The following is a 26019-nucleotide window of genomic DNA, read 5'->3' on the forward strand; positions in this document are numbered from 1 at the left end:
GTAAAGCACTGAGTGGCCTGGTTGACTGGAAAGGCGCTATATAAGTACGGTCCATTACTTTCACAGATAAATAATCCAGCCAAAGTGAGCTGCTTGACTGACAGAGACCTCACAGACTTCCTGTCTGCAGCTACGAGTCAGTCCCAAAGAACTACACCGACTGTCCCACTATGAACTAAAAGGAACGTTCTAACTTAAACGTATTTTTAAAAAAATAACTCTGCTACATTTTGCAATGCAAACAGAAACTAGGCCACATGTCTTTATTCTTTGTGTTGGTACTAATTTAATGCAACTTAAAATAGATTTACAATTCTTGAAGAAAAAAGACATAACTTGATTATTATACCAGAGATGTCTTAAATAAAAAGGCCTTGAGTTCAAAGTATTTTACATTAAATTAGTTTAAACTGGAAATGAAACAAAAAGAACTCACAATAAGGGTTAACAAGTATTTTTAAAAAATGGGAAAAGGGATTCCAGTAACTAAGCAGACTACAGACTCTCAAAAAAGAAGGAAAATGTAAAAATAGGTGAATGAAATTTTAAGTCCATATAAAAGTCCCCTATGACATATTTTACATTTAATTGTAACTGATACGTCCTGTAAGTTGTAGTATTTTAATATTAGCTTTGTTGAGCTTCTTTGATTTTTTTTCTTGTTTTATTTTACAAAAACTTTAAATCTTTGCTTGAAGGATTGTAAAATATCAACAAATGCAGATTTAAAAAAATAAACCTAATTATTTTATTTTGTTACTTCTGGCAGTTCCTTCAAAGTTGTCTTGTTTAAATAACCTCACTAAAAAGAAAGTCCTTTGAAGACAAAACATATTGCCTTTTTTCTATCCCCAATTTTAGACTTGAGGGGTCTTTTTGTTTTGTTTTTTTCAATGAAACCTACAACCACAGGACTAATTTATTTGAAATGTTTGAAGAAACGGTAAACCAGAGACATGGCTCAACAGGAAAATTGTCTTAGAGCGAAAAGGCTGCAGGTTTGACTCCCAGCTGGGGCCTTTCTGTGTGGAGTTTACATGTTCTCCCCATCTACGTGTTGGGTTTCCTCCCACAGATCAAAAACATGCATGTTAGGTTCACACCAAACTGTCCCTATGTGGGAGTGAGTGTGAATGGTTGTTTGTCTCAATGTGTCCCTGTGATGGACTGGAGACCTGTCCAGGGTGTCCCCTGCCTCTCACACAGTGACTGCTGGAGATGGACACCAGCTCCCTGCGACCAGGAACAACAGAGCCTGTAAAGATGGATGGGATAGAAGCTCGAATACAGTTTGGAGAACAATCACCAAACAAAAGCATCAAAACATCTACTATTCTTAAACATTTTAAGGTGATTTATGGTCGAACTGAAAACGGGGATTTTTGTTTAAATGACAGGAAAACATTTAGCAGCATTAGAGACACTGAAAATGTCTGAATGGATGCTTTTTGCAACATTAAAGGCTGGTTTTATTTTTGGACAGCGCCCTGAGACGAAGGCATCTCGCCTGCCACCTTTCATGCCAGAGTCTTAGACTAAAACCATTTTCTGATGAGAACGGATGGGATTAAAGCCAGTTTTAAGGTGGAGGCAGCCATCTTGAAATGGGTTGAGTCTAAATGTTGATGAGTTTCAGATGTACAGCAAATGATTACTGGGATTTTTACTCATTAGTTCATGAGATATTTTGTGATCAAACAGCGCTGACTCTGTTAATGTCGAGGTTTTAGGCAAAGATGCGGGGCAACAGAACGTGTTGGGAAGGACTCTCAGCTACTACCACGCCGAACTTTAGCTCAATATCTGTTCTAGTTATAAATGTGTTGGCTCGTGTAGCTTTTGGTCGTCATCTTGAATAGGGTGACCCTAAAAGTTCACTGGTTGATGAGATATTTTGCCAAAGACAAAAACATTCTGGCCTTCGGTGGCGAACGTTAAAGATAACATGGCACATATGAGGCTGCCAACACGAGCAGCTTCTTCTAAAAATAAAAATAAAAAACCCTCGTCCTGTAGCTGCCAGTCCCCTGTAAAACCAAATGTTGCCTCAGGTTTCCTCCTGTAAACTGAAATAAACCCTTAAAGCTTGAAGTCAGTCACTTAGAGCCAAACTACGAGGAAAGAAGTTTTAAGTTGTGTAGTTTCCATATTTACAGACAGCTGTGAGCAGGGACAGGAACTTTTCCATCAATTTGCTTTTCATGGAACTGGAACAGTGGCCGGAACATCATCGGGGCAGGGCTGTTCTGAAGCCCTGTGACCCACAGAAGCAGAACTCGTCTGGACCCACTTCAGGATTCGCTGCACTGATGAGCCAGAAGGGATTTTGCCCCAGTTTTACCTTTTTTTATTATTGCTGTTTTTGAATAGTTTTAAAAGGAATGAATTCTCTATAAAAATAAAAAAAAATAAAAAATGTCCTCACAACATTGGTTCTCCTGAGCTGATGGTCCCTAAAGGTTCTGACCTAGTTCCTGCTCCTTTGCGAGGCAGAAGTTCCATTTGCTCTGAAGTAAACCTTCACCTCAAACGAACACCTAAAAATGGTTTTTAAAGAGTTTTCTCACAAGTTCATTTACAGTAACCTCACATTAAAAGTACAGAAATAATCGTATGCAGACCGTAAACCAAGAAAAGGAAAGTGACGATGTTGTGACAAAAGGAGGCGGGGTTCTGTTCTTCCATTGGGCCCAGGATCTGAAGGACCAGATCATGGTTCTTTACAGGAACCACATGATGATCTGGGAGAACAAGACCGGAACATCTTGGAACCACGTCCAAGGTTGTTCTGACCTCGGCGTCTTCTCCGCTTGGTTGATTATGGCACTTGAAAGTCAATTTGAGAAATTTACACATTTAATTTAAAAAGGTGATTTTTTTTTCACTGCTTCTTTAACATCACAAGCTTTTTCAGGACTAAACCTCACTGTGCAACTGGCATCTAACCGAAGAGAACGAATACAACCCCAGCTGGTGCTGCAACTTGGGACAAGCGTGATGATGCAACACTGAAACACGCCGAGCTAAACCCACCACCTGTGGTGGGTGAATGTGTCATACAGTCGTACAGGAGCTGCGTCATGTCAGTGTCAGCAGATAAAACAGCACCGCGTGCCGTCTTGGTCTAACGTCGCTCGTTTCAATCGGTTTCAAGTCGCTCGTTCCTGCAAGGAGCTCCGTCTGGTCCATTAAGTCCACCAGCAGACAAATAAGACATTTCAAACTGCGATGTTCCGAGTCTCTTCCCCCCCTCCCCTCCGCCTGTGTCCATGGGCCTAATGGTGGTGACCGATGGACAGCACGAGGGGAATGAGGCAGCCCAGAACCAGCGCTCCCACCTCCACCTTGCTCAGTCCCTTCCCTCCGTTCCCTCCTGCAGGGTTGTGGCTGTGGCCGATGCCCCCCACCTCGGGGAGGACGTGGACGGTCGCCACGTAGAGGAAGGTGCCTGCGGAGAAGAGCATGGCGACCCCAGTGGCGTTGATGTTTGACAGGGCCTCTTTGCTGCTCTGAGGGGGGAAACAGAAACAAACAGTGTGGGAAAAACAGCCTTTCCTTTTTTTTAATAAAATATCACATCTCATCCTTGCTTGGAAATGATGTCATGTGCGATCTCGGCAGCCATCTTGAATCAGGTTGACTGCAAAATATAATCAGCTGAAATAGTACATCCAATGATTACTTTCTGAAAGTTTTACTGACATCCACAGAACAGGTTTATACACTGTCTTTTGTTTAAACAAACTAAAAGGATAAAAGATAAGTATCTTAGTTACACCCTGCCATATCATTTCTGTCTCTACATGTTCATACTTTTCTAATTCTCCTCTGCTCTGTACCGCACACGGAGCAGTTCTGCCCTGATGTGCACACAGACACACAGCTGAGCACACTCCCACCGGCAGACAGAGAGCACGTCAGAAAATATGTCACACCAACCACCTAAAAAGCAGACAAAAATCTCTTGTTTTTTTTAAATTGCTGCCAGGGTGGTGAAGATGGCAACGCTCGCTCTCCTGCTCCGGGTCTAAGGACAGAAAAGAGCCTGAGTAGCGCTCATATTTTCAAAAACTTCTAACTCGGCGAGCTTGTTTGTTTTTTGACTTGATTAATTGAGTGCAGTTCAAAATGGCGACAATTATCAAAGTTCTGCTTAATTGTCAACAGCTGCTGGAACCTGAAAGATCTTCTAGGACAAACTGTATTAACTTCATGCAGGAAAATGCTGTGATATTTGTCCTGGTTCTAACACAGCAACACTAAAGCACACAGTGCTGCAGAACCTACAGCATCTGAACGCAGCACTTCGAGATCATCAGTTGTGCTGTAAACTGAACCTTCCCTGTCCTCTGATTCCTCTCCTGTGGAAAACAATCCTGGCTGACAGAGAACTGATCTACAACCTGATGGTGGGTATTTTTAAAGTTATCACCCTCCGCTGAACGCAAAGCAGCCATAATGCTTCTGTCTGCATGTGTGTGTTTGTCCGTCTGTTAGCAAACCATCTCATCAACCACTGGATGGAATTTTGAGAAAGTAATCAACAGATGTACATCTACAACTCATTAACTTTTACAGTCAACCCAGTTCTAAATGGACACCACAGCTTAACAACCTTAGCAAACACAAATGTGATTATAACTCAGTCAGTTTTACAGATATTGAGGTAAAATGCAGTGTGGGAGTAGCTGAGCATCATCACAAACACATACTCTGATCATTGACACATTTAATAAGATCATAAGGTTTGACCAAAACAGCGCCAGCCCCATCATTTCCCAACATAAGTTAGTTTTAGATTAAAACTCTGGAAAGGCGGCAGGAAATATGCATTTGTGATGGAATGCTAGGCCTTTAATTACATGAATCATTACTTCTTTTATAATTAGGGTGAAAAAAACATCAATGATATTCGTCTACAAAGTAAAGCAAAAAAGACTGCAACACAAACGTTACCTGACTGAGGCCTAAAAATGTGATCATTGCGAGAAGAGGCGCCGCTAAAGCGAAGACAAGGAGGTGTTTGCGGATGCGGTTCCTCTCGAGACCAGCATGCATCAGGAACGATACCAGACCGAACGCCGCTGGAGCCTGCAGACAGTGAATTTTACACCCCTCCGTTAAAATCACTGTGCAGCTGCACACAGTACGACAATCATAAGCCACACATCACCATGTTTACAAACCACTGGCTGCACTGGATGATATACATGTTTTATTTTTACCTTATGCAGCATAATAGCTACAAAGACAATGAGCTGAACACTGGTCTGAGAAGTGGAGGCAGCAGCTCCCAGCGCCACTCCATCAGCTGGAAACAAACGGAAGACTGTCAAGTTAAATCAATGCTCCTACTCTTTCACCTTCACATAAACTAACTTATGGAAACTAAGATCTGTGTCTTTACAGTAACTCAAGGTTGTACACATAATGTCTTTTGTCCTCTTACTCTGACAACTGTCTCGATAAGTGATAGTGAACGTAGATAAGTGATAGTCATTTCCTGTCTGGTAGATATTATCTGATGAAATGGCTTAGTGGCTGGGCTCCTGCAGGGCACATGCTGGATTTGGTATTAAGGCTGTGCAGTTACTCAAATTTGTAGTTCCGATTTTCAAACAATCCCAAAAACAACGTAACAGACCAAAAGCAATTATTAAAAATATGGTGCCATATCCAGCTTTACGCCTATGTTCTCAGCTCGCCTTGCCTTGCAGATGCAGTGCCTAAAAAAAAGAAATAAATAAAAAAGGTTTGATGACATGAACCCAGACCTACCAGCAGCGTGGACCACAAGACCCAGAGTGGTGGTGATTTTTGAGCTGGTGACCCTCGCCGACTCTGGATCTAAGCCAGATAAAAAAAAAAAACAACAATTAGAGTTTTGTAATAGGAAAATATTCAAGATGTGTGGGTGTATGGAGGGTTGAAATAAAAGTAAAAATGTTGGAACAGCATTTCTCTGCCGAGTAAAAATATGACGCTTCCCACGATGGCAGAGATTTATAGAATCTAATAAATTAAATTATCTGACAAGTTCAGTGTTAGATCTGAGTTATTAACATTTGTAGTTGTTGCCACCAGGCTCTACTTCCCCAAACTAAGCTTTTCCCATTGCTCAGGATTCTCACTTATAAATAATACCAATATATAAGCATTAAGGCAGCCTTGTTACGATCCTGTTTTGGTCCTGTATCTTGTTGCACAGCTTTGGAATAAAACAGGCATATTCTACACCAAAACATGCACCTCGATCTCAAATAGTAAGCAGTAATACACATGTATGGTTAAAGTTTTAGGATTTCTGCAGATTTTTTCCACAAAAAGTTCAACTGAGTTGATGTAACACTAACCTTTGAGCTACTTAAATTTTACATATCTTTTACATACAAACTCTTCTTGGTAAATATGCAAAGTAAACATCGAAACACAGATATTTGTCTTCTTTCACCCAGTAGATCTTAGTTTTCTCTCAAATCCTGATATTTTAGCTGAAAATATTCCAACACTGCCTCTTTTGGTGAGCTGAGTTAAATGAGTTAGTCCCCCCCCAAAAAAAAGAACCCCCTAATATTTCTGACCTTCAGTGTTGTGGACATGAGAACTGCCTATTTGGTCCACGAGCAGCATAAAGACGAAGCCCAGCACCAAGGAGACGCCGATGCAGGCGTGGAGCTCCTCGTGGCTGTGCTCGTGTTTCCCAGTAGCATCGAGAGCTGCTTCCGCTTCAACCTTCGTCTCTGAGGCTTCCACAACTCCCACCTGACCGGGACTGTGGTGGTGTCCACCTAGAAAAAAAAAAAAAAAAAAAAAACATCAGAAACAAATGAACCCTAAACCAACAATGTGACTCAAATTACTGCGTACACCCTGTTCAATATCTGTAAAAGTGACTGAATTATAGCCATTTTCTGAAAAAAAAAAGCGTAAATTGGAATCTAACCAACATCCTAAAAAGTATTGTTGTGGATGTTTCTGTTTATTCTGACAGTTCGTGACAGAAACTCTTAGTCTACGTTTCATTAAACCCCCTATAGATCCGTGTACTCAGATAGAAGTTGACTTCTGTGGTTGCCTAAATTAATTTAAGCCTTCAACACTATCGATGCTCCTTTACTAATTGCTCACAATGTTACTAATGTTTTCTAATAAAGATTATGGCAAATGTTCACACACTAAGTTCAACTGGGAACAACTGGGACTGAAGGCAAACTAGAGAAATTCCATTTTCTGTAAAAAGTACAGCGTGAATGCTGAACGCTAAATGACTTTGCTGAAACTGAGTTGTTAAAGCTAAAGGATGCAAAATATTAGCTAACAAGAGTTTCCGCCAACGGGACCTCATACGCCCATGAGGAAATTCTCAAAGTAATCAAAACCCAAAGCAAGAATTCAGTCACGCAACAATCCTGTGACCATGACCTTTGACCCCATGACCTTCAAATCAATAGGGCTCATTCCTGACCCATCTGGTGTCATGCAATGTAGTTGGACATTCCTACACTACACCATTGCAGAGTTAGAGCACAGACAAGGTTTTTACAAAGGGGTGAACTGTAACCTTCACCTTTGAGCCCATAACACTGAAATCAGTGGAGATCATGCTTGACCCATGAGGTGCCCAGTTGTGCAGTTTGACATTTCTGTGTTAAAGACTTATCATTTTAGAGCTTGGACAAGAATCTGCCCACAGACAGACGGCGCCATATCATAATACGTCACGTCTTAGGACAGGCGTACAAAACTAAAAGTTTCAAAACACTACTGAAAAGTATCATAAACCAGTTTGCTGAAGCAGATTTCAAAGACAACTATGTTTTGAAAGAACTGAAAAAAATCTCAATGTATTTCTTTGGGAAAAATATTTGTAAATATTTTAATATTTTGAAATCTCCTGAATGAGCTGAACGTTTTTGATATATTCATTTTCTTTACCCGCCTTTTCTTTCCAGATCGTGGGGGAGCTGGTGCCCATCTCCAGCGGACACCCTGGACAGGTCTCTAGTCCACCACAGGGACACATAAGGACAAACCATTCTCACTCTCACTCACACCTACTGAATCAGCACTCATACAATCATGTTTCTACCCTTTAAGAATGTCGTTTTACCTTTTGGCCACACTGCCCAACCCTGTCCACGAAACAACTCCTGTTAATTGTCTGATCACATTTCAGCCACTGAGAAAGAGGGCTTTATATATTCACAAAGCCTGTTTGGATGGCATTTGAGTTTGCATTTCTTTTCCCCTAAGCAACTATGAGAACCCCGAATCGCAAAGCAGGATTACCACCTGGTCTTCACACAGACGTGTTTGTACTGAAGACATACAAGTAAAAGGGCAAAAAGAGCTCCCTTTCACCTTTTGTTTGTATGTTGCGAAATGCATTCTGGGAAACACGGCTGTCCCAAGTCCACTCAAGTCACCCCCTTTGCTTGGGCTGTGACCAGTGACATTTATCAAGTCTACAGGAGGCCAAGCACTTCTAGCAGGGGACTGAAAATTGGGACGCACAGCAAATGGCAAACAGTTTCTATGTTTCTAATCTAACCACAAGCAATAGGAGGCTCAGGCCAACAGTACAAGAAAAAAAAAAAAAAAAAAAAAGAGGACGTTCCATAATTTTTTTACAATGTGTTTTAACGCAACCTGGCTTGAAACGTCACAAGGTCTTTTTTGTGCTTTAAAGCCTTTTTTTTTTTTTTTACAGAGGCTTTATTCTACAAGCCATAAAAATTAAACATGTGCCTTCAGGTTGCCTTTTCACAACCTGAGCTCATTCATATAAATAAATCCAGTGCTACTAAACAAAGGTCACTTTGAAAGATGCAGCTACGAATGATTGATAGAGGAAATCATTTGTTTTCCTTTCAAAAAGGATGATCCAGCATTTCCCGAGCTGAAGAAGATAATTCAGAAAAAAAAAAAGACTGTTCAAATGGATTTATCAAGCTCCTGTTTTAAGTGTAAAAAATGTTAAATGTGTCGGTGTTTTCTCTTTGTAGCTCCATGTATCAACAAGCAGTCATAACTTTAAGTGTTTGTGGTGCGGCGTAAACTTTTAGCTGTTCTGGGGAAATTCTACCTTCAAGGATTTCTTCATAAAGTGCGTGGACTCCCTCAGGAATGATGACAGCCAGTGCAGTCCCACAGAGCAGCCCTGCTCCCAGCACAGTGACCAGCTTCAGCTTCTCCTGGACAGCCACAAACACAGATCAGCGCTTCTGCTAAGATTTCTATTCGTGACTGCAGACACAAACAGGTCTATCCAGTCTGCACGAGTGACAGACTTACCTCTGAGAAGTTGACAGCTAAAGGTATTGTCCCGGCCACATAACATCCCACCAACATCGCCAGCGACAGCAGGCTGATCGAGCTGAAGTCGTCCATTATTGCACTTTTCTCTTCGAGCTAATCTACAGCTGCTGCTAAACCATCAAATCCGAACTGCACCAACGCGTGTGACACAGAATCTGGAGCTTATCGGGTTGAAAGCATGCCCCGAAACACGGCTACTGGCTACGAGCTTTAGTTAATTTAACAAACGTCACAACCTTCCTCCCGGTATCAGCCCAGTCTGCTCCCAAACAGCCACATTAACTATCAGAGCCGCTGCAGACTCCGGCCTGGTTAGCAATGCCAAGCTAACTAGGTTCGTAAAACTCTTCGGTTCTCGGTCTTCGTAAACGAAGACAGCCGCCGGGTTATCCTTGCATTGCGCGAACGGTAGGCTCTGAATTACACACTGCGGCTTTTCAACATGTTGCTGTCAAAAAATGCTGCGGCAACTTCCCGACTATGTTAGCTAACGAACAGGGAAACAGGAACCCTCTCTTGTTTGGTGCCTACAAAGTACTTCCGGTTTACAGTTCATTTACTCAGCGTGCCACGTATCTGCGAAACGCGTCGGAGCAACCACTTCTTTTTTTGGTCAACAAACAAACTAAAGTAGTTATAAATAAAACTAGAAGTTTATGAAGAAATTTTGAAAGGTGTCGATGCAATAAAATTTTAGTAATAATCAAAAAAAAAATGCCGACATTTTGATGTATGAACTAAAGAAGAAACGTGAGAACCAAGATCAAAAGAAGCTGCTGCCAGTGGCTCATTATGGTCACCATGGTAACCACACACACCTGTGACTGTCACTCCCTGACTGACAAATCAATGAGAGGCAGACAGAAACACAGACTGAAAAGTAAGCCTCAATCAAACAGTCACTGTGTGAAAACTATCAGTCAGATTTTAAAAATGCTTGAACCATGAGCAGCAAGCCTTGAATTGTCACATTTTTTTAAATTGTCTACAGTATTTTGTGCAGGAGATATGACAAGTTAAAAAAAGAGAGCTCTGAGAAGAGGTCTGACTGCAGTGAGAGACACACTGGATGAAAGAAAACAAAAATGTCTGTTTGGCTGTATAACTTGGAAAAAGGTTTTAAAAATGAAAACTTACACTGATTGTGTAAAAACCTAAAAGATATCAAAATGCCAGTTCAGTCCTGTAAAATCCAACTTTCTGGGACCAGTTTAAAGCAAACTATCAAAATAGGTGACTTTTCAATGTTTTTGATTTGATGTTTTTGTACATGTATCTATTATAAAAATAACCATTTGTAATAAATGAGGGAAATTAGTAGAGGCAGGTTTTGTTGCCAACAATTACAAGTTTGTTTACATTCGAACACTAAGTACACTTCTGAAAAGAAACTGTCCTTATAACTAAAAGCTGTAAGGACGAGAGTCGACAGACAGAATCATTTTGGGGGAGGAAATCTAGCGGAGAGCGTAAAGCAAAGGTTAGGTTCTAAGATCATACGCAAACGAGCTGCGCTGAAATATTCTGAACTTTTCAGGAGCGTTTCCATAACTGATTGGCAAATTTGAGAAATATTTGCTGTTTACCCTGATGATCTTTTTTTTTCTTGCAAATGCTAATTTTGACTGTTTTACCTCTACTAACATTCAGAGTACACTATTTCCAGTCGAGATGCACATTTTGGCGAATAATTTGCCCGTTTTATTTCAAAGCTGAGAAACAAGACAGCACAAAAACTTTGAACAGGATAGTAATAAGGCTGCTTTAATACGTATGCATTGGAACCCTTAATAAAAAGGTTTATCTGCCACTTGTGTTGTTTTTGACTTGTGCATCCTAATATTTCTACACTGAACTTTACTCTTGATTATTTGCATACAATTCTGGATAGGATGCCAAATCTTGTCCAAAAGTACAATAGATTAGGTCGCTGTAGAACAGTTTGAACCTGGAAACATGCATGTTTTCACACTGAAATCAGTGGAGGTTGTATCTTGGAGGAGGTTTAGAAGCTGCAATCTGTAAAGTTCGTGTCAGCTGCAGCAGATAACAGATATGCACGTCTCCACAGACGTCACAAATGTTTTCCAACTGTTCGTTCAGACAACTTATCAAAGCTACAATGGCCCCCCTTCTCGGAGAGTGACAAACAGAAGATTCCATCACACAACAAAGAGTAATTAATAAGAAACATTAACCTGATTTTTTTTTTTTTAGAAAAGCATTTTTTATTAGTTCACATATCTGAGCAGTGCCTCCACAAAAACGCCACTAAATCAAAGCAGAATGTCCAAATGCAAGTGTCCTTGTCTAACAATGTCAACAAAAGGGAAATATACAATCAACCATGCAACATGTTTGTGCAAATCCTTTTTGTTCACAACTCAGACCTTTTCACAAACACACACACGCACACGCACACACACAGGGCAGCAGCTCCTTGCAGATGGAATGGAAGGGTGTTTACGGTCTGATTGACCACAAAGCTCTCGCTGGTAGAACTGAAAGCTCAAAATCAGTCAGAGATTCTTTATTTCACCAGTCCGATCTTCTTGGCTTCCGTTTCATAAATCAATAGCCTCCACATTTTCACTATGAAGACCTCCGCTTCTTCATCCAGAACCTGAAACACAAACGGATCAATTCACTCAACTTGGTTTTCGTCTCAAAGTGCTTCGCAAAACGGGCAGAATTAGGCATGACAATAAAATTCAGCTGTTAAACACATTATCGCTACAAAAACGGAACCAATCGAACCTCATCCAGAGCATATTTCAGCTTACCATAGCAACATCATCGAGGATACCCTGAGGACTGCTGTGCGCCATTATCTGGGCATAGAAAATGTAATTTGAGTAAACCACATGAACAACCAACACGTAGAGGGTAAAACAAAGTTACTGAAAATATGTAATATTTTTTTTCTAAAGCAAACTAAAAAGAAAATTCCAAAACATAACATAGTCTAAAACAGTTGTTCCTGTTTTCAATAAATACTGACCTTAGAACAGACAAAATCAACCAGAGTGGGTTCCTCCTCGCCAATGTATTCAATAATCTTCTTATTAATCCACGGTCTAATACGGCGATCCATCAGAGTCTAAAAAACGCACAAGAACATCAGACTGGCTTATTTTCTAATACAAATCATCTTATTACTGTAATACTTGTATCTATTCATTTTATTTAAAAAATAGACTTTGACTTTCTTTTTACCGAATCAACCATAGCCCAGTCCAAGGAGTACGAGAAGAGCTCAGGCCTGGAAGTGGGGATCTTCTCTATAAGGCTCTTAATGTGTTTGTGTTTCTCCTCGGTGTTGATGCTGCTTTTGGGGGCGGAAATATCAGCTCCGTCGAGCCCAAGATTCTTGTCGTCGTCGCCGTAGTCCAGTGGAACCAATTTCCTTTTGCGAGGCTGCTCATCGGCTTCCTCGTCGTCGAACTTGTTGAAAACACTGTCGACTGCTGCCAGCTTCTTCCGCTTCACGGCGCTGAGCTGACTGGGACTGTTGGTCGCACCTGAAAATAACAAACAGAAGGAACACAGATTAATTCGGGTCGTAACTGATAGAGACTGTCAGGGCTCCTACACTTCCCCCATTTTAAAATCTGTCCAGCTCCCTCCTCTTCCACCAGGTCCAACTCACCATACACCACATGATCATCCTATTTTAATAATAGTAACACAGCAATTCCCACACTATACAACTGGACCAAAAACAAAGTGGTGTTAGAGCTACTTCACTCACTGTCTTCAGTGTTTCACAACTATATGGCCAATTGCCGATCTTTTAAAAATTTTCCAATATAGAGTGATTAAAATCAGTCGACCAATTAAACAAATCATCACCACTGTGGATGCATCAAGATACATCCATAATTGTTTTATAAGTACATCACAGTCCTCTTAATCAAATTCAAATTGAGTCATGAGGTGTTTAAGGAATCCCACCCCTGCTGAGTCCTGGACTAGCCGTAACTCAACAGAAGTAGGTCTCCTGCATTCACAGTTCGTGTGGCACTCACCTAGCTTGAGACTGAGACCAATTTTGGGCCGGTGTTCATCTAAAGGCTGGACGTCAGGAGTGTTCTCTCCTGGAATGATTATGCCGCAGGGAGATTCGACACCAGGCGTGTTTGGAGTCACGTTCCCGCTGGCAGAAGAAACTGAGGGAGCAGTATTGATTGGACGCATGATGGGCTTGAGCTGAGGCTTGGTCTCTTGTGAGTCCTCACCGTTGCGGTAGTCATCCCCCTGCCCTTCATCTACATCCTCATCAGAATGCTGCTGAGGCCCCCGGGACTTTGGTTCTACGGGCCTCTCTGACCCTCTCTTATCACGTTCTCGATCACGGTCGCTGTCCCGTTCTCGTTCTCGGTCTCGATCCCGTTCCCGTTCCCGTTCCCGGTCTCGATCTCGTTCCCGGTCTCGATCTCGGTCTCGTTCTCGTTCTCGTTCCCGTTCCCGATCTCGTTCCCGTCCCCGGTTCCGTTCACGATCCCGGTCCCTATCTCTCTGATTTTTTTCCTTGCTCACATCCTCCTCAGGTTCAAGGTTCAGCAGCAGCTGTCGCCTTCGCTCCGCTTCCTCCTCAATCTATAAAGATAAAGATTTTACACGCACAATTACAAGAAGTTTCTCTGTAAATCATTTTAAAAGAAAGTTGCAAGGTGGGCCCACCCTCTGCAGCTCAGCATCTGGGTCAGGGTGACCCTCAGCAAGAAGTCTTTGCCGGATCTCTTCCAGCTCCTCCTTCTCTCTCTTCCGGTCTCGCTCATCCATTTCGATCTCCTTTTCTCGGTCCCGGAGGCGCTTCTGCAGAGCACTGCCCCTGGGGATTAGAAAATAAAAATACAAAAAAAGTATTGACAAAGAAAATGGACACCTGATGCCTTTAAATCAAAGTGAAGATAATCACCTGTAGTACTTTGGATCATCCCTGTCATCATCGTAATCTTCAAGGAATTCTTTCAGTCTTTTGGCTTCTTTCATCTGAGTTTAAATAAACAGAAAAATGTTGACATTTGCAACAATCTAGCAAGTTAGATCTAATTTTATACATTATAAAAAAGGTTTCATTCTGTTGGGAGTGCATCTTGTGTACCATTTCACGCCGCCTCTCATCCTCCCTCTCTGTTTCTTTGCTGTACTCACGAGCCTTCTTCTTCTCTCGAATCTCCCAGTTTTTGAGACGCTTAAAGCAAAAACAAAGTTTTCGCCCTCAGACAAACAACGCTAAGGAAACCTGATCACTTCAACATACATTAATCGTACACATACTTCTTGGTAAGCAGCCTCTTTGTCTCTCAACCTCCTCTCGAGTCTCCGCCGTTCATAGATGTCTTCCTCATCTTCATCGCGGTCTCGTTTTTTATCCTCTCTGGTTCTCTCTCTGCAAAAGAGGGGGGGCTTCTGCTCAGTTTCTCTCTATGGGTCACAAATCAGCTTTAATAGACGCTTAGCATTTTTTCTCTCCCACCAAAATAACCAAGTTCATCAGTTGTCCTTATGGCGAGATTCAAAGCTGCATATCTGAAAACTTTTTAACTGCAAAGATACACTTTGCCTTATCCATTTTTACACTTTTGCTATGGAATGGCGCTACAACTAAACATAAGGACTGTCAATTAAAGCATTAAAAAGAGCTGCTAAGGGAACCCGGATGTCCAAACAGGGTACACATACAAATTCATCACTGCTTACAGCTTCAATTAAAGACTAATTTATGACATTTCCAAAATACGTGTGTGCTTTGTCTCTACATCTCCACATCCCTACTGGCGCTGATGTTTTGATCCATTTGGTTTAGGCTTTATTTTAGGTGAGATAAAAAAAAAAAAATCTGATTTTTCCATCTAGATTCCACGCTCTTGAGTTTGTTGTCTTATTTTAAGCACTCACACATGTTAAACCACTTTATTGTCACAGTCAACATCAGTGAGCACAATATATATATCGCAAAGGACTGCGATACATCATAAACCGTTATATTTCAAGTGCCACACATTCATGTTCTGTAATACTAATAATATATTTAGTAGAGCTTTCTGACTCTCACTGGTCTTCATTCCCAAACCTGGTTTAGAGAATGGTGATAACAGAAAGTCAGGAGTGAAAAAAATAAAGGTTTATCAAAATTGACAGTCTTTGCTATATGAATAATATTGCACATTGCAAGTTTTTCCTAGTACACAGCACTACTTTGAGGATGTAGTTCCTTAATTGGAGTTATCTGGAAAAAAAACCTTGGATAATGGGCAAAAACAATATTGTCATCAAGTCATCTTTTGAGGGGATGCTAAAAATAATTTTAACAAAACTACACTAATGCAAAGGGGTAATTCTACTTCCTCTTGGCATTTCAGCAGTGATTTCATGTGCCAAACCAAAGGTTGAACACAGAGTAAGAATCCAGTCCGACATCGTCACCCACTGACCTCGACTTGCTGCGAGCTTCACTGATGTCTCGACTCCTCTCCCGCTCCTTAGTCTTCTCGCGCTCTCGGTCTCTCTCGCGTTCGCGCTCTCGGTCTCTCTCCCGCTCCTTTTCCTTCTCCCGCTCCCTCTCCTTCTCTTTCTCGCGGTCGCGGCGCTCTCTCTCTCGCTCTCGCTCTTTGTCCCTCTCCCTCCTCTCTCTCTCGATCTCCAGGCGCTCCTTTTCCTTCTTCCCTTTCTCCTCTTCCAGTTTCTGTAGGAGTCCGACAGAAGAAACAAGGACATTGTCGCCCAGTGCCAAAGAGCAGAAAAAAAAAAAACGTGCCAGATTTAAAACATAGGCAGGTCATCACTGCATGTCCTGTCCTGAACAAGTTCACGTACTACCGGGACTCATTCCCTGAAGAACTAAAGTACTGAAGTGTTGCAGGAGGAGTAAAAGTAAAAACCATCCACCAGAATATCCTCTTTGGTGTTTGGCCAACATTTCTTTTGCTTTGAACACAAAGAATTCTATCTTTGTTACTTCAAATCGTAGGAGCTGCAGTATTTCACAAGCTCCGTCTTTATTACTTACTGTACGTTATATTATAACACCAATTCCAAAAAACATGGGAGGTGTGTAAAATGTAAATAAAACCAGAATGCAATGATTTGCAAATCTCATAAACCCATGCTTTATCCACAATGGAACACAGTAAACATATTAAATCTTAAAACTAACAAATATACCATTTTTAGAAAAAAATTAAAGCAATTTTGAATTTGAAGGCAGCAACACATAAAAAAAACTTGTGATATACATAAATAAATGTATGGAAGCGTATGTGTATCTATAGATCTTTTATTTCATACTGAACCGCATTTTATTGTGATTATTTTTAATGATTTGTGGAAGGTTTCCCTGCTCTTCAGCGGGTCTTTAAGTTCTGCAGCAGCCTGTTAATCACTCGCCCATTCAAATCAGGTGTGTCAAAGCAGGGAAACAACTAAAACATGCAGGATAGGGCTCCTCGAGGACCAGGGTTTGGAATCCCTGCCCTACACCATTTATAGGAGACACGGCAAACGTGTGGAAGAAGCCGCACATGTAGAAAAAGACACGCTGAAGGACAGCTGTGTGAGTCGTTGGTTGGACTGACAACGGCTCGTGGATAAAATTTCTTGCCAATCGCCCAACCCTATCACAGACACTCTCCATCCAATCTGCCTGAGCTGCAGATGTTCTACAAGGAAGAATGGACTAAAGTTTCAGTCTCTAGGTGTGCAAAGCTGGTAGAGACAAGCCTTAAAAGACTCACAGCTGGAATCCCAGAGAAAGGTGGCTTTACAACTGATTGACTCTGAGGGGCTGAATATAAATGCACACCACACTTTTCAGCTTCGTATTAGTTACAAGTTTTGAAAAACATACTCCTATTTCCTTCCACTTTACAGTTATGCACTACTTTGTGTCGATCTGTCACAAAATCCAAGACAGATCTTTTGAAGTTTGTGGCGGCAGAGTGACAAAACGTGGAAAAGTTCTACAGGTATGAAGCTTTTTCATGGCGCTGTAAACAGTGACAGATGGAAGACTAAATTAAAACAAGTCCTGCTGTTTGTAATTCATTGAGATTAGTCTGCAGCTCAGTGACAGAACCGTAGTTTAAGTTGTTTTAAACTTACTAAGAAATTTTCAGTTTATTATTAACATGTAGAAGCAGGTGACGTAAACAATTTGTCTACTTCGTCAGTAGATAAATTTGATAACAGTGTGGCATTTCTGGTGTAGATTCTCAGTCATCCATGACATGACCATCCTAACAGGTTCAATAGAAGGCAACACAGCTTCTGTTGATTCTGGGAAAGTACAGGTCTTACCTTGTTTATCTTCAGACCACAGAGTACTGTGGAGAGGCGCTCCCTGCTGTAGTGTAAACTACTGCAGTGGTTGGGTTCAGTCTTTGTGTGTCCAAAACCTTTACTCAAATCTGACAGAGTGCAGCAAGCATCTAAAAATCACAACTTTTTTCCCCAGCTCTGGAGGCGCACATTGACCCAAAAGTCACATCTGCAAACCCTCCAGAAGGGAGCGCCCAGCAAGAATAAAAACATAAATAACGGGTCTTATGTACATCCTATCTTTGCACCTTTTTCTAAAGCTCAGATTCTGAGACTCAGCTTGCTCTGGACACCAAATGAACTCAACCACATTGGTGGGGTTTAATCAACAGATTAGCTTTCTTTCGAATTTAACATTTAAATGTCTGAATTTTTCTTGTCCGTGTGCTGAGTGACTACTACTGTGTTTAAGTGGAGATCCACTTCCTGTAGAGGGATTTCTTCTTTAAAGGTTAAATAACGGTAATTTAGCAGACTGATACGATACCTTGTGTGTGTCCCGGAATTTACTGATCTCTCTGGAAATAAGGTCTCTCTTGTCATCTTCCAACTCCATGGCATTGATATCCTTACAAGAAGACAGGACACCAAAAAACATTAAACATATGAAGTACACAACAGTTACTATGATCAAAACAATACGCATTACTTGGATTTATAATCTGATTGCCACCTGCTGCTGAAAGTAGATGTGTGTGTCTGTTAGCAAAATATCTCATGAACTGCAGGACCAATTTTGATAAAACTTTCAGGAAGTAATCACTGGATGTACATCTACAGCTTCTGGAGTCAACTTGATTTAAGATGGCTGCCTCATTTTGAAACATAAAAACAACTATAACTCAGCCGGTTTTACGGATGGAGCTAATATTTGATGTGGTAGTAGCTGAGAGTCATCCCCAACACATACTCTGAGCCATACATGAGATGGCACGTCACCTTATTTTCAAAGTTTAACCAAAATGGCTACCACTCCATCATTTCTTAACATCAGATGATTTCAGTGTAAAACTTTGGTAACTTAATCCACGTTTCGTGCAGATTACCTCCTCTTTCTTCTCTTTTCGCTTCTTGTTGCGCGTCTGGCCGTCGGAATCCTGTGAGGGAGCGTTCAGCTCACTCGAGTACTCTCGAATAAGGACATCTATCGCCCCCTTCACAACCTGGTCCCGGCGCAGGGTTTCTTCATCAAGGACCTCCTCGCCGCCTCCCTCGTCGTTTTTGGACACGTCTGTGGTTCCCTTTGTGCCAAAGCCAGGAAAACATAAACAACAACAACCACCTTGAGTTACATTTAAAAAAAAAAACTTGAATAAAATAAATCATCAGTCTTTTACTCAACAGGGGAACGTCATACCCCATTGGCACTCCTCTTCTTGGCCTTCCACTCATCCAGCTGACCCTTGGTCTTGGCGTCTACCTTCACCAACAACTTCCTATCGCCTAAGAGCAGCTCGTGTAGAAGTCTGAGGGCTCGCAGTGTGGACTCAGGCTCCTTATATTCACAGAACCCAAAAGCTACCAGGCATTCAAAAAAAAAAAAAAAAAAAAAAAAAAAGAATTGATCAGTTTATTTTGAGCTTCATATTTGTGCCAGTGAAACTAATGTGCTCGTGCATTTTGATTGGAGCAAACATTAATGTGTTGCGTGCACTCAACACGCTCGAGACGGCAAAGTTTATAACAGCCCATTAAACCATGTGATGAAATCACGCTCCTTTCTCTCATTACTATTTTAGGTATCAACCAGCGGGACGCCGATGTCCCCGGTCGCTGAGGGTCTTGAATAGTGAGTGTTTTTCTCAACTGGAATTGAACAGGACATACAAATATACGTCCTTTGGCATTAATATTGTTTTATTCCAAGAACTAAAGCATCAAATAAAACACTCAAACACCATCAGGCTCCACGGACATGTTTGTGTTTCAGATCGACTGAAACACAGTTTAGAGGAAGTTTTCACAAGGAATAAAGCCTTACATTACATCTTTGCTGATAAAGATTTGGAGGGAGATTATATTTACCTTACTGTAGTGAGAGTTCGCTGTCTGAGGTTGTCAATGGTGGTCTTGGCCGCCACAAATCAATCTTCCCCAAACATAGCGCTTAATTTTTAAGTTATCCAGCTCACAACGTATACATATATTTGGCGGTGGCCATTTTGGATTATGACATGGCAACTCAATTTTCAGTGGCGACCTTACTAACGCCCAGACGCATCTGCATTCCAAAATGGAAGTCGGTACGTCGCTTATTTTTAAGTTATCCAGCTCAGATGATGAATCAGACGGACGGAAGTCTCCTCTTCACGTTGCGACGGGGGACAATAATTGCGGGGGCTTTCGGTTGGCGAACATGGGGCAGGACGTGTGTCGCGGGAGCTCCATGGGAATGTGATTATAATCTATTTTAATTACCATCTAAAGTCTGTCCATCGCAGAATAAACTTCTTTCTACGAATGGTTTAGTAACCCAAATGTCTAAACTCCATCCCTCGGGGGCCGCTCTCCTGCATGTTTTAGACGTGTTCTTGCTTTAAAACACCTGGTTTAAATGGCTGACTTGTTGCCGTGCTCCTGGAGAACTTGATAATTTGGTGAGGAGGTGATTAAACCGTTTGAATCAGGTGTGTTGGAGCAGAAAAACCTAAAACTCCCAGGACAGCGGCCCTCGAGGCCTGGAGCTTGACACCCCTGGTCTAAAGTAATTTTTCAAAAATCATCATAATTAATAAACCTACATGAAAATAATTTTAAAATTTGTCAAAAAATACAAAGATGATCATTTTTGTGAAAAGAACAGAACATTTTCAATAGGGAATAAACAAAATAAGAAACACATGAACTCATAAGCATTAAAAAAACTAACAAAGACTTAAAAAACTGTGGCTAGTTTGAAAAGCATTAAAGTCCGTATCTCACTGGACTGAGACTGCTGCTCAACTAGGTGGTAAACGGCATTCGAAGGAAGTCTCCAAAATGTCTGAAAATGATTTCAGTTTTCTCACAAAGGCATTTCAGTCTTGAATTTTGTGGGGCATATCCTCTCACAGAATAGTCACAGAGTCGCCATGGGTCTCAAGAGTGCAGAGCTCCATTTCGACACCTCGTCCATTTCCTTAAAACTCTGAGTCTCCAGCAGCCGCAGCCCAGTGAGGAAAGCGCAAAAAAATAATTTTAACTTTTACCTTGAAGTTTCCCAGAGGCACCTTGAACCCTTTTCCAGCTTAGAACAATACCACATTTCTATAATGGTCAAAGACAAACAGGAAGAAATATATTATACAGTGTAGTTTGAAATTAATGAAACCCATCAGTCAGTCAAATGCAAATAATCGGTCATTTTAAGCAAAAAGGGCAGATATGAAATCAAAAATGGCCACCAGTTGGTCTGAAAAGTGAAAAGTTCACGATAGCAGTGCAGCACGATTATGTCAAATAAACCACGTGACTGATTAAATATCCTTCAAATCATTTATATGACGTGGAAGAGGTTTATCACTTAGATACACTAATATTATTATAAATCATATTATATAATCTAATACTGCAGAATCTCCCGCTCACACATTTACCGCTCCTAACAGGTCACGCTATCAAACACGCCAAGTGATGTTCTCCTCCGTGAGACTAAAGATAGACCCATTAATCAGTTAACAGGTTTTAATCAGCTGATATTGACCACTTAAAAAAAAAATCAACAAATGGCCCTGCCTGTGCGTGTATAAACAAGCTTATTGTGGCTCACAATTCAGTGTTTCTGACTGAGAATGCTCTTCTGTATGTTAATTTTAAGTTCTTCTAAGGGTCGTTAAACATATGTTTAAGTTAACCACTTTTTGTTGTATTTTGTTAAATAAATGGAAAATACATATTGACCAAGACAAACAGTGTTGTACATCAGCTATCAGCTCCCCTGATCAGCATCGGCCTTAGAAAAACTCCCATGGGTCGACCGACACACGAGACCTTGTTTGAACTGATAATGTTTTTGTACAAATATTTGAAAAACGAGGCAACACGGCCCTAACTTTACTTCTAAAACATCCTTAAAGCGGTAATCTTTGCTCCAGGAGGGGTCATGGTGAGCTCCCCCACCAACTCTGCATTAAGCAAGTAGTGAGAGCTATTTGAGGCACAATCTGCCTTCATCTTCTTTTTGTTGTTTTCAGTGAAAACAACACACTTTGGAAAGTCTCACCCCTCTCCTAATCCCTGTTCTTCTTTATTAGCAGACAATCCTGGCAAACAAAAGACAATACTGCCCCCCAGATGTCCCAGTTGTGTATTGCAGCTATAAAAAAATACTATTTTTTGGATGTGTCGATAATAATAATCTGAATTGACAGTTTTTTTGTTGTCGATGACAGCGACTAATCATGGAAGCCCTGCCTCCATTACTACAATTTAAAGAGGACCTATGATGCTTCCTTGTACAAGTCAGGATAGGTCTGTGGGCTGTATAAAACATGTTCATGGCATTTAATACACAAAATCATTCTCAGATATTGAGATTTGAGCTCATTTCAGAATGAGCGGTTTTAGGGCTACATCACTATTTTGCAAACAAGTTGCTGTTGGTCACGCCCCCCAACTCAGTGTCCCGTCTGAAAACATAAAAACTCTCTGAAGGATTAAACGCTGCTGATCTGACGCACATTTATATCGTCATTAATTCAAACTCTGAGGATTCAGATTTTGGACAAGGGTAATCAGCGGGTCCAAACCTGAAAAGTGTCCAGACGGCCGCCTGGTAAAGATCAGTTTTATTTTTTTTAAAAACTTTTTTCTCTTTTATTAACATAGTTCTAATGTTAGTTTAGACAAACCTTCCGTGACTTTAACAGAGACGTGTTTCTGGGACAGCTGAGCTGTTCAAAGTACAACTTTCTTTGGTGATATCATGGAGACATTGCCATCAAAACTAAAATGAAGCCACACAGCTCTGTTCTCTGTGACTGGGAGAACATGCATGGACACATGTTCTTTATTACAGCCGACAACAAAACATTGTCCTTTTCCAGCAGACATTGTTCAGCAGTAAAACCAGCAGAACTAACGTGATGGTCTTCTTGTAATGAAGTGGGTGGAGCTACACTGGGGTTGCTAGGTAACGGGGATTGTGACGCAACAATTCCGAGGTTTTTGAAACGGGTCGTTTTGCAAACACCCCTTTAAAGAAATGTATTTGTTACTCTCCTCTTTCCAAGAGGCTGAATTCCTACAAAAACAGGATTTGTCACCAGTTTGCTGCAGTACAACATGCTGAATACTCAGGCCTTGTTTTATTTTTAACTAAACGAAGAAGAAGAAGTTCAGTTTATTCATTTATCATGTTGGCGTTGGCTCTTGGAACTTGTTTTTTGTACTTTAATTTTCAAGTCTTTGTTTCTATTTTATTTTATGGGATACTGTAAATGCCAAAGCTGGCTGCTAAGAATAAAATGAACTAAATTAAAATTCTTGCTTAGGACTTGTAGAGGAAAATGAATCGCTCAGATGAATCAATCAATGAAAACAGAAAACTAGTCGACTGTGACAGCCCTAAGTGTGTCGAGAGCTCACCGCTAGAAGCTGCCTGACCAACATGTCCGAAGCCTTTTCAGAGATGTTCCCCACAAACACGGTGGTGGTGGGGCCCCCGCCGTCCTCCGGGTCCTTGCTTCTGATGCTGGGGTCTCTCTTTATACTAACAGGGTTCTGCACCAGAGCCACGGTGGTTGGGACGAGAACCTGCAACAGCAACGCACAGTTTAGATTTTGGATCTGGTGCTTATTTTTTTTGAACGCGTGTATGCAAATCGGGCAAGTCACAAACAAAGGTCCGCTGCTGCAGACTCACTGTGGGCGCAGGGGTCACGACACCCATGTGGACCGGGATCATGGGAGTACCTGAAAATAAAAACAAAAGAACTCTCATTTATTCCTCGAGTCACTTGAAAACACTCAATAATTACAGTCCTAATAGGATATATGTTGAATACTCTCAGCAACTTTCATGCCAAATTTTAGCTCAGTATCTGTAAAACTGACAGACTTGAAGCCACTTTTGTATTGGCTAATGTCGTTTAGTTGTGGCGGCCATCTTAAATTGGACTGACTCCAAATGGTAATCAGTTGTAGACGTATACCCAATGGTTACTCTCTGAGAGTTTCATTGAATTTCACCATGTAGTTCATAAGATATTTTGCTAACAGACAAGGTCGACTCCAACAATTGAAGGCAAAGTTTTAAGCAAAGATGTCACGTGATCCGTTAGGATTTGGAGTGTGTGTTAGGTGTAACTCTCAGCTACTGCAGCGTCGAATTTTAGCACCAAATATGTACAGCTGGCTGAATTACAGCCATTTCTGTGTTTTCTAAGGTGAGTTGGCTGCGGTGGCCATCTTGAACTGGGTCGCCTCCAAAAGTGAATCTGTTGCAGACGTACATCTGATGATTATTTCCTGAAAGTGTCATTAAAATCCATCGTGTGCTTCGTGAGGTATTTGGCTAACAGACGGAACTGTCTCCAAATGGTGACATTTCAAACACAGATCTCGTGCTCTCAGAATATGTGCCACATCTCAAGTAAATCAAACATGAGTTCAAGCCACTTGTGTGTGTTTAAGGTCATCTTGCTGTGGCAGCCATCTTGAAATGGATCGACTCCCAGAACCCAATGAGCCGCTGCACACCCGATGAGATATTTTGCTAACACACAGCGGCCCTTCCTATTAGAGCCACTCCGGCACGGCTGCCAGGTGACGTTTGAGCTCGGTACCTGGCGGGACTGGAGGGGCAAAGCCTGCATACTGGGGAGGGGGTATCCCGGGGGGCAGCGGGATCCCGATCTGCGGGCGGTTCATCGGAGGAGTGTAGGACATCCTGAAGAAAACCTACAGGGGAGAAATGTTCGACCACACCATGAATCATGATCAGGATACTTTAGTCTTCTCGGAGGCTGAATAAATAACTCCGTTTACAACAATGTTAGCATATGCTGTTAATTGCACTACTGTTTAATAAGACTAAACACCGCCCTGTTAGGATACCTGCACATCTAAAAACTCAGCGGCGTAAACGCGCTACAAAAATTAGCTCAAACTAGCTAACTGTGGTCCTGCTACGTTAGCTGCGGCAGACAGGGACGGCTTTACCCACCTACAGGTCGGCGTAGAAAAGATTACCCAGCCGCTAACAGTGTTGCTGCTTGTCTACGTGCATAAAAAAAGCCATTAAACACCGAAGACACGGAAACGTGGCGATTAAAAGCGGGAGTTATTTTCGTCACCCGTGGGCTACAAGAGCCCAGTATGGACAGAGAAAAACAGGGAGCTATTCTTTTCGAAAGGAATCATGGGAAAGCGTTGCCTTCCGCCGCGTTAAACCCTGAGCGTTGTCTGTCAGGCACGCCTTCCATTGAAAACGTCACAGAAAAAAGATGCATTCAGAATTCAGATTCAGCACCCATAGCATTGTTTTTATGTGTTGTTTTTTTTAAAAAAAAAAGGTTCGTACGTTGTTTTTTTTTTGTTGCATCCTAATTACTTCTGCGACTTGGTTGTATTTTAGCCACACACACATTTCAAAACGGTCAGCTCATTCAGCAGATGAGTGACTTTTAATTTTTTTGTTTTTTTTTATTTATTTTTTTCTTGGGGGCGGGGGGGGGGAATTTTATACTATTCGAAACATTTAACAATATGTACAAACATGTTCTCTATAGAAATACATTGGGATATCCTTAATTCCTTCAAAAACTTTATTCTCTTTGGAATCTGCTTTAGCGTACTTGCTCCATTTTTGTCTTTTTCTGCTACTTTTTTTGTTCCCTTTCGGTCGGCATACTTGGTACAACACATAAATATGGGGACTTGCACCCTAGCAACCAACCTAAGGTTGCCAAGGTCAACGAAAATGCTGCATACCCAGGAGGCCCGGCAATCCTGAGGTTATAAATATGCTGTAGCGTTGCCAGGTGTGCGATAATTATCGTATTTGTATGATAATTTTTCTATCTGTACAACTCTATTGACATGACATGATTCAGTGCACCAACACTGGGTCCACATTGAGCTTATATGCTGGTAATTGTGTGTTTTTTGAAGCTTGGTGTCACGAGAGGAACACTGTTCCTTCTCTCAGCTCCATAGCTGATGTTCCTACAAGATTTTTGGAAAAAAAAAAGGTTGCTCTTTTTCTACAATCAAAGTGTATTTATTAGCCATCTCTGTCAGTCATGTCAAATGGAATAGAAAGTCACCTGGTTCCCATCCTGTGGTGCTGCGGTCCATGAAAGGGGTTCTGTGAAAAAGGCCACCATGCAAAACACTGGTGCCAAAAGTGAGACCTGTCGCTGGTTCTAAATGCGCTGTGAGACGTACCTTTGGAACCTT

The 26019-nt window shown here is 41.4% G+C and overlaps 2 protein-coding genes across 2 annotated transcripts; both read right to left on the reverse strand.

Annotated features, from left to right (window-relative positions):
* Window positions 1-228: 228 nt before the first annotated feature.
* On the reverse strand, window positions 229-9861 carry slc39a9 (solute carrier family 39 member 9). The gene is made up of 7 exons (XM_017409521.3): window positions 9295-9861; window positions 9086-9194; window positions 6582-6788; window positions 5779-5847; window positions 5226-5311; window positions 4957-5091; window positions 229-3509 (listed from the first exon to the last, which is right to left on the reverse strand). The coding sequence occupies exons 1-7, from the start codon at window positions 9388-9390 to the stop codon at window positions 3276-3278; spliced, it is 936 nt and encodes a 311-aa protein (XP_017265010.1). The 5' UTR covers window positions 9391-9861; the 3' UTR covers window positions 229-3275.
* Window positions 9862-11520: 1659 nt separating this feature from the next.
* rbm25a (RNA binding motif protein 25a) lies at window positions 11521-24979 on the reverse strand. Its single transcript, XM_017418638.3, has 18 exons — window positions 24785-24979; window positions 24405-24519; window positions 23483-23532; window positions 23206-23373; window positions 20829-20886; window positions 18998-19158; window positions 18687-18881; window positions 18128-18208; window positions 15759-16009; window positions 14602-14713; window positions 14426-14515; window positions 14240-14313; window positions 14002-14152; window positions 13347-13917; window positions 12535-12839; window positions 12320-12418; window positions 12102-12149; window positions 11521-11941 (listed from the first exon to the last, which is right to left on the reverse strand). Exons 2-18 carry the CDS (start codon window positions 24505-24507, stop codon window positions 11849-11851), a joined length of 2610 nt encoding a protein of 869 aa, XP_017274127.1. The 5' UTR covers window positions 24508-24519; window positions 24785-24979; the 3' UTR covers window positions 11521-11848.
* Between the last annotated feature and the right edge of the window lie 1040 nt (window positions 24980-26019).

This window comes from Kryptolebias marmoratus, linkage group LG10, assembly GCF_001649575.2.
Source record: "Kryptolebias marmoratus isolate JLee-2015 linkage group LG10, ASM164957v2, whole genome shotgun sequence".
Lineage (NCBI taxonomy): Eukaryota > Metazoa > Chordata > Actinopteri > Cyprinodontiformes > Rivulidae > Kryptolebias > Kryptolebias marmoratus.

Bases quoted from the DNA above. Each gene is read 5' to 3' on its own strand.
- slc39a9 (XM_017409521.3), bottom strand. From the start codon at position 9,390: ATGGACGACTTCAGCTCGATCAGCCTGCTGTCGCTGGCGATGTTGGTG. The intron at 5,848-6,581 runs GTCAGAAATATT...TATCTGGCTTAG, and splicing joins TCATGTCCACAACACTGAAG to ATCCAGAGTCGGCGAGGGTC. The intron at 5,312-5,778 runs GTAGGTCTGGGT...GTTTGTTTCCAG, and splicing joins TCTTGTGGTCCACGCTGCTG to CTGATGGAGTGGCGCTGGGA.
- rbm25a (XM_017418638.3), bottom strand. From the start codon at position 24,507: ATGTCCTACACTCCTCCGATGAACCGCCCGCAGATCGGGATCCCGCTG. The intron at 16,010-18,127 runs GTATCGTATCAG...GGACTCCTACAG, and splicing joins AATTCCGGGACACACACAAG to AAACTGGAAGAGGAGAAAGG. The intron at 14,314-14,425 runs GTACACAAGATG...ATTTAAACTCAG, and splicing joins ATGAGAGGCGGCGTGAAATG to ATGAAAGAAGCCAAAAGACT.